The 12,292-nt window shown below is 45.6% G+C and overlaps 1 protein-coding gene across 5 annotated transcripts in view; it reads left to right on the forward strand.

Moving 5' to 3' along the window:
* The first annotated feature begins 6,144 nt into the window (after nt 1-6,144).
* Nucleotides 6,145-12,292, forward strand: part of GBF1 (golgi brefeldin A resistant guanine nucleotide exchange factor 1) — a 103,941-nt gene continuing 97,793 nt past the window's right edge. For 2 of the 5 annotated variants that reach the window (XM_015633338.3, XM_015633339.2), the window contains exons 1-2: nt 6,146-6,347; nt 11,822-11,927. In XM_015633338.3, the coding sequence (XP_015488824.1) occupies nt 6,340-6,347; nt 11,822-11,927 (114 nt within the window). In that variant the 5' untranslated portion in view covers nt 6,146-6,339. Of the gene's footprint in view, nt 6,348-11,821; nt 11,928-12,292 lie in introns of all 5 variants that reach the window. The other 3 variants (XM_015633336.3, XM_015633340.2, XM_015633337.3) reach the window with 3 other exon arrangements.

The raw sequence follows: 12,292 nt of genomic DNA on the forward strand, positions 1-12,292 counted from the left end.
CGCCCAATCGTCCCGCGGCTCATTTACATACGGCAGCAGCCCTGCTCTTTGATTGGTCGAGAGTGGCGGAATGCCGCGCCCCCCCGCGCTGGCCCCGCCCCGTCCCGCGCGCTGTGCAGGGTGAGCGGCGGGGCGGGTGCGGAGCACGTCCCGGGCGCGGAGCTCCGGTAGTCCCGGGTGTGTGGGAACGGTCCTCCTGCCTACGTGCACTGATACACTGCTCTTATCACCGCACAGCCCGCCTGCCTTGCTCACTGCTTGGCCATCCGCTCCTCTCAGTACTGGCGCGGCGAGCCTGTTGGGGTTTTGCAGTTCGAGTTACGAGCCAGGCAGAGGTTTTTGGGGGGAACCAAGTCCGTCGTCAGCTGGAAGTAGTTGGAAGCGTTCCGCTGCACGATGGAGCAGCAATTGCAGGGGATGCTTACTCACAGGCTAGTTACTGCACGCACTGTTGCGGCTCTAGGCGGTACCGGGAAGCGCTTCTCTGCCGATTCTGTGCCGCTCCAACCGGGACACGGAGGCTACCGGCTGGGAGAAAAGCACCGCACTCCAGCCCACTCTTGGGTCTGTTGGAGCTCAAATGCTGCTCGTAGTTTAGATTCCAGCCTCGCTTCTACTGAAGTTCACGGCAAAACCCCGGTGCAGGAGTGTAGGATGCGATCACTCCTTGAAATGTCCCCAAATGCTTGTACCTTCTACAGCAAGCCTTGAACGTGTTGGCACACACATTTTACTCTAACTAAACAGGTCCCCTCTCTCCCAGTGCTTATAGGGTTTGCAGAGGTTTTGTAGCACTGTTTGCTACAGTGCTTCTAGCTTGTAGAAGCCGGGCTTAGCCTCTCTGTCCTGCCCCGGGAGCCCAGGCGAGAGGTTTATCCCTATCAGGCTCTTCTGGAGCTCAATGTGTGATTCTACGGTCTGATTTTCTTGAGGTCATTCCCATGTCAACCTGCTCTTCAATTTATGATGTCAAAGGTCACCCTCAAGCTCTTCCACTGACATATTTTAAAGATTAGGAAACAATGTTGTGAGAATAGTAGTGAATTTTAACCCTGAATGATTTACCAGAGATATTTATGGAGCCTAATAAATGCACAACATGACATAAAGATACACATGGGAAGACAAATGCACATGAAGCAACACACGATGTAAAAAGAGGTTAAGCAGACCCAGGAATTATGGATTACTGTTCAAAAACATGCACCGACATGTTAATTCCATAGAAACACAGACGTTTAAAAGGAATCAGAACATTGACACACTTGTGAGAAATTACCATGGTTTTTTAATGGTAGTAATCTGGGGCTTGTGTTTGCCTTACTGCTCTTTTGCCTGCCAAAAATGACAGCAAGCTAGACCACATCTCTTTCTAGCTCAAATTTTAATCGACCCCGGCATAGGTTTGTCTCCATTAAGAGAAGCAGACACAGTGTAACAGCACTAGCACTTTCCACGGGGCATTCTGTCTCTATCACCACATGCCACAGGGAAGCAAAAAACCCTGCGTAAGGTCTGCAGCAATGAGGGATCTTATTTTCAATTGCCTCCCTCTCCCTCCAAGCCTTTCACCATCAGTAGCCTCCAGCAAATACAGTTTGTGCTTACACTTACAAATAATGATGAAACAAATGTATTTTTACCTATTTCCCTTGGGCACTATGTCACAAGTTGGTTCCCTGTGGAACACACTGTAAAACTGTTGAATTAGACCATCCAGACACCTGCAGAAGGAGTCTGTCATCAAGGCATCCTCAATTCAACTGCTGGACTGACCCCTGAAGGGTGTCTTTGGGAGGGAGGGCTCTAGTGCTTGTCATTGAAAAGTAGATTTTGTTGGTTACTGCCAAGACTTCTCAGCTGTAATGCATCTTGTCTTGCCAGCAGGAGAGTCCATTGCTGAAGAAGAGACTAAGAACTTCACGTGGGTTCAGGAGATCGATGTTACTATTTTAGATAAAATAAAATAGAAAAGAAAAAAATATGCAAAAGCAAACTAAACCAAGAGTGACCCTGATTCATGTCTTGGCAGAGAGCTGGGATATGCAAAAGAAGGGAATTACTCAGCATCTTAGACACTCTTCTTTTTTCACCAGCTGGAAAGAGTTTGTTCTCAGAGAAGACCCTGTCTCTGCCACAGACAAACATGGTCCTCATGCTGGATGGGTTCACTGCTCTTGGAGAGTGGTGGAGTTGTTGATGATCACGGTTTCCATCTCTGTGTCTTAACTGATCTTTTAGCCATGCTGGGTCCATGCCATTAAATGCCTTAAAGATCAGGACTCAAGCTTGAATTTGGCTTGACTTTCATGCCAAAAGGTGGCCTAGAGAGCAGAGGTAGGTTTGATACACTTGTGGCAGCCAGGGCTCCCACTGCAGCATGCTCTTCTAGTTGGCATTTGACAATCACTGTGGGCTTCATGCCCAGGTGTATCACGTAGCTGTAGTCTAGCCAAGAAGTGACAAAGATATGACTAACCGAGCCCGGCTTGCTCCTGCCAAAAAGGCATGGCTTGCCTTGGCCAAGAAGAGACAATGAAAACATTACACTGGGAAGTTCACTGGGGGAGTTTGATGTCCCTGGGAAGTGCAGGAGTGTTCTGGAGACACAGGCTAAATTGAACAGCTGGTAGGGTATTTTAAATTTAGGAGTCTGCTCTGCAGCTTTAATATTGTACTTGGTATAGTTTGTACAGTTTTTAATAGTTTGTGTAGTTTTCAGATAAGTGTTTCAATACTTTTAATTGTTTATGCAACAGCAGCTATGTTTTTTCAGTTGTAGGTCCTGACTTGGGTTCAGATTGCGTCAGATGCTGCACATCAGTTTTTCTTTGGAGAGCCTTCAGCTGGATTTGGACTAATCTCTACCTGAGCTTGCTCTGGAAAGGAGCAGCTGCTTAGAAACACTGTATTCTGCACAGATTCAGTAGTGGTTTTGGGATGCTCAGCTCTGGGGAGAGTGGCACCACATAGTTTCTAGCCATGACAACTGCTTGTAGCTTCTGAGAAACTCCATCTTTCTGCCCTTTTTTTAAGAGATCTTACTAAGCCTCTGAGAAACAGCAAAAACCTCCAAGAGGAGAGGAAGAAGTTTAATCTCTCTCAGACTACTTAACCTGCTGGAAAATTTCTGTGTTACAAGTGCCCATGGGTCTGATATCTATACTCTGAAGATAACCATGAACTGGTAGTGCCTGAGCAAGAGTAATGGACTGTACAAGGTTGGTGCAGATTGCAGAGGTGCATGTGGTTGGCTGCATGGATTTCTGACGATCTCACCAAAGGCAAGCAGTTGGTGTGACATGGAGACACTGCTCTTTGCATGGGGCTGGATGCTCAGATATCTCAGATGAAAGCAGGTGATCTGACCAGGTACCTGGGAAAGGCCTAAGGGGATGACTGTCAGTGAGTCTGGTGAATTTGCAGCCCTTCCATATGCTCCTTGTGGGCTAAGGAGGAATACTCAAGGCAGAAGCTGCTGAAAAGCTGCATCTTTGTGGTGAAGATAAAGCAAGCCTTCCTGACCAGATAGCAGGAACCTGGGGGATTTGCACAGACTGCTCATCTGGTCTTTGGTTTCATTGTCCCATGTTGTGTGTAAGAACTGGTGCGTTATCTTGGAAAAAAAGGGACAAAGCATTATCCTGTGTTCTGGTCCTACACCTGGATTTTTTGGTGCAGAGTGCTCCCACTTGCCCACATGTGTCCATAGCTGTTCACCACTCACTTCAAACACTACTGGATCATGCAGTCCAGGCAATCCAAGTTCCCCCACTGCTGCCAGGTTGGGGACGTTGGTGCCACAGTGTCACATCAGCAGGATTTTCTGTGCAGCCAGGGCGGTGCTGGGCTGTCTGAGGGCTGACTAACGCAGTGCTGTAGTGCGTGTGAGTGAACTCTCCTCCCCAGGCAGTGTGGGGCCGTATCACATTGTTTTTCTCTCCAGACAATGCAGTGCTGGATCGTAAGTAAAAATGCAAAGCACATTGCAATGTTTGCTCTTTATTAATGCACTAAGATGCATTTGGGTGAAGCAGAAGGCTCCTGCCTGGCTTGATTTCAAGCTCCGTGACAGGCTTCCATAAATAACACCTTAGCAGGGTCCAATTCACAGATCTGACTGGGTGGGAGCCTGAGCTACATGGTGGGCACTGGAAGGGGCAAGAAGGCATGGAAGGGGGTCCAGACCCTTTATTGGCAGGTCAGGTAGGCTTGAAAAACTTGGTCTGAGCTGCAAGGTGTACAGTGGCTAAGCCAGCACCTGAAATCCCCTTTCCAGAGCAGGGAGCAGATGGATGGAGTGGCAGATGAACTCCTGTGGATTTCAAAATGTCTGGCAAATACCACCAGGCTGTTAGCATCTGCTGGAGTGGGGCAAAAGGGAAGGAGAAAGCACTAGCAACTAATTTTCCTGTTCTGCAAACCTTCACTCATTGCCTAGGTGGCATATGAAATCTGGGCTCAGTGAGTATTTGGCCGTCTGTTTTATAGCTGAGAAATTCAAGATAAACTACATGTACCATGGCTGCAGCTGAGGCTGGAGGAATACATCTTAGCTTCTGAGCCTATAGACCACTGAGGCATGCTCTTTCTTGTTTCTCCTCTAGGGAATGTGGATGCCTAATGCAATTACAGCTTAAATTTCCAAATCCAAAGACTTCCTACATGCTGCCAGGAAAAGCCCAGCTAAAGAAGGTCCCCTGGTGGCGTCAGAGCTGGGAGGTAATGGCAGTCTCAATGTAAGACATGTAGAACCTCGATCAGGCAATAGTCTGACAGCTACTGATATGTGATGATACCTGGCCATTTTTTAGGGAGTCAGCCTCAGATTTATATTTGGCTGGCCAGGAAACAGTCCTGATGGATATTCCCTTGAGCCTTTGTCTGAGAACTTTCCTCAGTCACACTGTGGTAGATGAAGTTGTGATTAAAAGTGAATGAATACTATTTGACCCTTTCACCTTTCTCTTGGCTCCAGTGATGTGTTTTCCCTACAGAGTTTAAGATTTTGGGGTAGCTTTGGGTAGCTCTGACCACTCTTAACACCTGCCACAACTGATCCCCAGGGTGACCTGACCGAAGATCCTAGAGCTGTAAAACTGTAAGGTAATTGCAAGGACCTTAGGTCCTCTGTCCCAAGTTCAATGGGCAGAGGCTTAAAAAAGTAGTGACCCCTGCAAATTACTGCCTTTAAGGACTATAGACTACATTTGCTACAGGAGTATAGACATAGAAAGTGCCTGAGAAGGTGGGGGCAGCACCAAGAATTCATTTTGCCAAGTGCTGTAATAGCTACAAAGCTGTGATTGTTTTTTCTGCAAAGTGCAGGCCAATAAAATGGCTTCACAGAGCAGTTAAACTCCACGGTGGTCTCTGTCTGGCAGGATCGCTGGGCTGGATGAACTAAGGCTGCAGCACGTGGCTTGAAGCCCAACTTGAGCAAGGAACCAGCTGTGTCCAGGTTTGAAGAGAGTGACTGGGGAGCAGGACTGTGGAGAAGGGAGAAGCGGTGTGTGCTCCCCTGGCTGCTGTCGTGCGTGGTGTGGTACCAGCTGCACTCTGTGCTTTGTTCAATTGCGTTCTCCTGCTCACTCACGGGAAACAGCAGAGCTATGACACAGGGAGCTGTTCAGGACAGAACAGAAGGTTTGCAGGGGATAATTTCCAAAACGGCCCCAGCGGAGGAGCTGCAAGGGGCTGCAGAACAAGCTGGAAAATACTCGCGAAGCACGGCGGAGAGGCACCGCTTCCCTTCGCAGGCTGTGTCGGCGTACCCGCACCCCCTTCGCGGGGGCGGCCCCGGCTCCCCTCACGCCGCAGGGAGCGGCCCGGGGCGGCCCGGCCCAGAGTGCTTTGCGAGCGTAGTCCTCCCGCCGGCTTCCGCCCGGCCGCCCTGGCCGCGCCCGCTCAGGCGCGGCAGCGGCGCCGCACCGCACCGTGATTGGCCAGCGGCTCTGCTGGTTCTACCCTCTCGCCTCTCATTGGCTCTCCGCTGCTGTCACAGCAGGGCCCGCCTCCTCCGCTCTCAGACCGTGTTCCTATTGGGCCCCGCGGGGAGCTGCGCGGCGCATCGTGCGCGGGTTGGCTCTCTGGGCCGTCTGTCTGCGCAGTAACCAGGCAGCGGGTCACGGTGCGCCGGTTTCCACGTCAGTGCGAGGGAGCGGGGCCGGTGTCCCTGCCCGTGCCCCGCGGACCCCGGGCTTCTCGGCCTCGCCGCCGCCGCCGCCGGCAGGGAGGGGCGGAGAGGGGGCGGGCCGAGCCCCCCCGCCCGCGGTGCCGCCCGCCCGTCCGGTTATGTGAAGCGGCCGCCGCCGCGGGGAGCAGGCGCCGCCATTTTGGATGCGGGGGTCAGTGCCGGGCAGCGACCGCCTGTCGCGATAGTGTCGCGACGTGGGGGCGGGCGGGAGGGAAGCGGCGGCGGGGGAACCTTGCGGGACCAGCGAGGGGCGGGGACGGGGTCGGGGCAGCCCCGGGGGCCGAGCGCGGGTGGGGGCTGCGGCCGCCCCTCCGGCCGGCCGGGACTGACACGCGTGACGGTGCCCACGGGGCGGAGGGCGCACGGGCCCGCCTGGCAAGGACCGCCGCGGGCGTCGGGGAAGAGCGCGGTCAGGGCTCGGGGCCCGGCCGGAGGGAGCTGCAGGGTGGGCGCTGCACCTGCATTGGCATCTGCTCCCCGTGCGCCACGGTGGCTCGCTGCTTGGAATCGATGGAGACAGGCTTTTCCTGGCATATGATCAGCTCCGTGGCTGTTGCAGGGGAAAGCTCAGAGCTCACTTAGTGTTTACGTTATGAGTTCATCCGGTGGCATGTTTCACAGTTTCAACACTATGAAATAATTGGAAGGAAAAAGCGCCCTTCACCATAATAACCTTAGGTTTCAGTTTTGCCATGCAGTTTTGACAAGTAAATGCTACTTGCCTTTCTCTTCTTGGTTCCTAGGCCCAATCTCACTGTTGCAGCTGAATGTGGAGACTTGCAGTGAAGCTTGTCCCTCTCTTTCTTTCTGATGTGCAGCATGGGGGTACCACCATGTTGCTGCTACTTCTCTTTTAAAGGGCATTTTTGAATGCCCAGAATTGCATTGAATGCCCAGGACTGCACAGTTCCTTTCCACACTTAGAGATTTTTGCTTTATATCACTTTTGTCCAGGCATTAGGAGCTAGCCTTTGGAGAAACATCCTGACTTCTCTGAACTTCTGCTGCCTCTGATGCTTTTTGCAGAACAGTTACTGCTTGAAAAACCCAAGCAAGTTAAATTTCTCTGTAGAAGTTCATGTACCTTCCATGTGAGGTTTAGGAGGAAGAAAAGGAGCTTTCTGATTGCAAGTTGGGCTTCTGGGAAACCTAGCTGGCTGTGAGATTGTCAGGAGCTGTTTGTGATTCATGGTTGTGTGTTCTGTTTTGGTAGCAGTGTATTGTATCAGGAGTCTGGTAGCCAAATCTAGGTCAGAGGCTATCTAGATTATTCCTGCATTGTCATAAATAGTAAAAATTTAGGTCAATGGAAGCTTACTTTGAAATACAACCTTTCTATGTTGTGATTATATTGTTTTTCACTACTGCTGTTTGTTGGAGTAGTGTCACTGTGTTTAAATCGGGTGCCATAGCTGAAGGCTAAAGTTAATGATAGGAAGAAGTGACTTGATGGAAGTCTGCCAGACCTTGTTGCTTCTGATGCTAAGGCGTGCTTGTGTCCAGAAGAATTGCAGGCATTTTGCTTCAGAAGAGGGAGTGTTTCCTAAAACTATACCCAAGAGTTCCTGTGCTAATACTAGGAATAATTTGGCTTCCTGTCTGTTGGGATGTGTAGGGGTAACACGTTCCAAGGTTGAGAAATGGAGTGTTCAGTGCATGTGTGAAATAACATTTGCAGGTGTAAATCTTGTCAGTGTTTTTATAGGAAGATTCTACATGTGATGCTATTTCAGAAGTCTCAGAATAGTGATAATTATTATCCATAGAACATTGTTAAGGGTTTTGACAACGTTATGAATATGGGCTTTTGTTCTTTTATGACATGATTAGGCAACTTTTCCCACTTATTGTTCCCAATGCTATTATCAGTGAGGCTGTGAAAGGTAGCAGCCTCCCTTCTCATGGTGGCCTGGACACCTTGTTGCCTTGGTATGGAGCTGTCATTTTCTCTGTGCTGCCTGGTGAACTTCTGTGCAGGAGCATATCTGAGGACAGTCTGCACTTTTAAGCAGATGTATGAATCTGTCTTGACAAAGAAACAGCAGTTTATATACAACTAACTGAAGGGTTAAGGAGCTAAAAAGCATTCAAAATTTAGTAGGTACCTTTCTTTGTTTTGTTTTTTTTTCCCTAACTTAAAACCACAGAACTGAATAAATTTGTTTCTGTATTGAGCCCACTATATTTTTGTGTTTAATTAAAGATTGCTTGCAAGAAAGGCATTTATTCTTGATTTGAGATTAAGAGGTATTGAAACAAAGCCAAGGGAGGTTGTTTCAAATTTTTTAATGATCTTCGGTGTTAGTTCTGTTAACCTGTTCAACACTTTTACAATATCCCATTCTTTAGATCATACCTTTGTAACATTAAGCCTGAATTCATGTTAACATTTTTTTCTTCTCTAAGGTGAATAAACATCTAGTGGTTTTGCTTGCCTCCCATCATGCTCTTGTAAACCCAGCTAATCAATCAGTGCTGGTCTGGTAAATCATGTAACTTTTTTTCTCTACTGCTTCACAGCATTCATTTCAATCTTAAAACTTCTTTCAATAGAGGACATCTGTTCTGTCTCTAAACTGTCATCAGTTGTTGCTTGTGGTGATGCTACAATTGAAGGAACACATACAGAAATTATCTAATAATTTAAAAGGGGTAGCCTTTGGGAAGTTTGGAGTTTAGTAAAGCTATATCCATCACTTGAAATAAGCTTTTAAATTTTTACAGGGATGGATGATTCATTTGGTGGGCTTAGCTTACAAGGTGCACCTCTCAGAAAATAGTTGTCTGACTTTCCTGCTCACTCTGTAGTTATTTTCTGTTTCCTTCTCCAATGTGAAGTTGCAAAGGATAAGTGAGGATATTTGGCTTCATGGTTTACTTTGAAATATGTGTATGCTATTGCTTGGTCAGCTGCAAGCTTAAATATAAAGCAGTATTTCCCTCCATCTCTACCCAGTGTTGGTGGGGAAGTGAGCTCTGTGTCTGATGCTCAGAGTCGGAGTGTGAATTTGCATCCCCAGCCTGATAGATTGTTTCAGTTGCACTGGTCAAATGAATTTGTTGGCATGCATAAAGTGATTTTTTTTACTTTTGAATAAAGGTAGATTTAATGGAATCTGCAGTGAGGAAAGGAGTGCATTTTCATTGAGTCCTCTCAGACAGTTAGCAATTAAATACTACCCTGAGTTTTGCAGGCTTTTGATATGTCAGGAGAGCCCTGCCAAGTAACAAGGAGTTTTTGCACCCTTACTTGAAAAGATCAGGTGGAAAGGAGAAGGTGTGTTTTGGAGGTTTTTGTCTATTTTCTTCATATTTTGCCACTTGCAGTTAGCTGGGCATTTTAAGTCTTCTACATTTGGGGGAGACGGAGTTAAACAAATTTTTTATTTAATTATTTTTTGTTAAAAATAGAGGAGAAGAAATACAAGTCTTACAAGCAGATTCAGTAGTATGCAGAATAGCATTTAAGCTTTGGCATCACTGTAAATACTGTCAAAATTATTGAGTATCTATATATGTGCAAGGTTTGTAATATGTCTGTCTGGTATTTACATGCTTTTTGAAATAATGTTTCCATGCCAAATGCCTGGAATGGTTCTATACAGTTTACATACTATGTCCATACTGTTTTGAAACAGTGAAGACAAGAAAAACTTTTAATGTTTGACAAATATGAATGTATAAAGTATTTCCTCAGAAGTAATTCCCTGGACTAGAATTTTGAGCCCTTAAACTGCTGATGTAGAAATACAGAAAATAATGGAATTACTGAAAGAAAAAATAAATAAACAAGGAATTTTACATGCAGGAGAAATCTCCCATTCATGCCTTGTACTGAAACAAGGACAACAAAGTAAAATAGAAAAATTGTGAGCAATGGTATTTCAATGCAATCATATAAATAATGTATGGAATAATTTACTGTTGAGAATGGGAACATCTTTCAAGCATTAGCCATTTGAGTAGGAAGTGTATTGGTGGTTCTGTTATATACAGCTGTGGAGGAGGTATATAAACCTTTATTCTTTATTCAAGCAAATTACCTGGAAACACTATTTGCTTGTCATGACTGTTCTTACAAAATACTTTTGTCTTTGCTCTTAAATTATTGTCTTACACCTGGGAATACCATTATGTATAATTCATTTAATGAAATAAACAATTTTGCCATAAGATTATTCATTCTATTGCAAACATCTGAAAAAATGAAGCAATAAATAAATGCTGTCCTTTGATGAGGTATCTTTTAATAAATGCTTTCTTTCCATTATTTATGGAGTCCTGAAGCAAATGAGTCTCATTCAGAGGATATTTGTGTATTTGAAGAGTTGTTGCTAATTCAGACATATTACTTAACATGAAGCCTGACAGACCCAGGATGTATGTTCTGAAATTTCTGTGGTGATCTTTCTGAGGTCTTGAGTAATCCTTCCAGCTTTGCTTTTGTTACATGGGCAAAAGTCCTTCTCATATTCTCTGTGCTTTATTACCCCCTGCATCCCCTTCCCAGCTGAATCCTTTAAATGAGCCTGTCAGAGCTGAAGTGTTATGATCAGCGTTTCCAATCTTTTGCTTCCCTGTGGATGACCTGTTGTGATTTCAAACTGGAGTCCTCATTTTCCTTTCATGCTTCTGAACAAGTCTCATTATTTGGCTACCATTTCACTAAATCCTTCTCATTTACAGACATGATATCATCTGACTTTTTGGCCTCTTTATAAGTCCTGTTTATTATTTATATACATTTGTGTCTGTTCATTCCCCTTCATTCTTATTTCTTGATGCTTGACTATATCTGGGCTACAGCTAGTATAAAGAAAACAGTCCCATAGTAGTTCACTCTTCTTTTTCTTAGACTGTTACAAATATTTATTGCTTTTAATTTCTTTCCCTCTCTTTTGCTTCTTTCTGGGTGCCTCAGTTTAAGTTTTTTCCCCGAAAGACTTCAGACACACAGGAGAGTGTCTGCCTTTAGCTTTCTCACTTTTTCTCCCTGTGTTCCATCCAATTTTGTCTCTAGTTTTACCCATTTCTTTGTGGGGCTTTTACTCACGTCTTTTTTACTTCCCTGCTTTATTGGAAGCTTTGTTTTCTGAAGCTGGTGTGAAATCAACATCTGTTAAAAATTATTTTGTCAACATTTTATGTCCCAAAGAGGTTTACTCTGGCTGGCTTATTCAACCCACTGATGCTTATTTAAGAGAGTACAAGGTTAGCTTTGTGTTCCGTGTAGGGCTGCAGGAATTTGCATAAATGCTGGAGATGCATGTGTTATTGCATTGCCGTAGATGTCTGTCCTGGTACCCTAACACTTTCTGTGAAATTCAATAGACTGGAAAAGAAATGAGGAATGTGCCTTGGCAAAGTGATCTCCTGCATTACAAAGTTCCCCTTAGAACTGCTCTCATGGTTTTGAAAACACACTATGAAAAAGTGTCTTCTTTTGATGAAATCCTTATATTTGTTACATGTAATAACTTGTATTTTGTGCACACACAAAACAAAACTGAAAGAGCGTCTTGCATCACTGCAGGCTTTCTCTTGGTTAGAGCCACCTTCATTTCATCTAAGGAAGACAGTTACTCTCAGAGGCTAGAGATTAATTTGAATTACCTTTATTTTCAGAATTGTCAGGATGGTGGATAAGAACATTTACATTGTACAAGGTGAAATCAATGCAGTGGTGGGAGCCATAAAGCGGAATGCCCGATGGAGCACTCACACACATCTGGTAAGTTACCTTCAGTTGCTGCCATCTGTAGCAGGTGGTAGAAACACCTATGGCAGAAACCACCTGGCTTTGGAAAAGTACTTCAGTTTTTTGTAGTGCTTGTTATAGTACTTTTATAAGTAAAGCTGGAATAACTTTCTGCATTGTTTAGGGATTCTCATATGCCAGTGACTGCAAAAGCTACAAAGCTGGATGTCTTCTACCTTTTTATCCTGTAAATCCAGAAACCCTACATTGTATTCCATGTGGGAATCATCTCCTTTAGACTTTTATCACTGGGGATGTCAGACAATTTGCATATATGGTGTTATTTTATTTAGCACAATATTTTATGTATCTTTTGTACCCTCTTGGAGAAGACAGTC

Source organism: Parus major, chromosome 6 (assembly GCF_001522545.3).
Source record: "Parus major isolate Abel chromosome 6, Parus_major1.1, whole genome shotgun sequence".
NCBI classification, from domain to species: Eukaryota; Metazoa; Chordata; class Aves; order Passeriformes; family Paridae; genus Parus; species Parus major.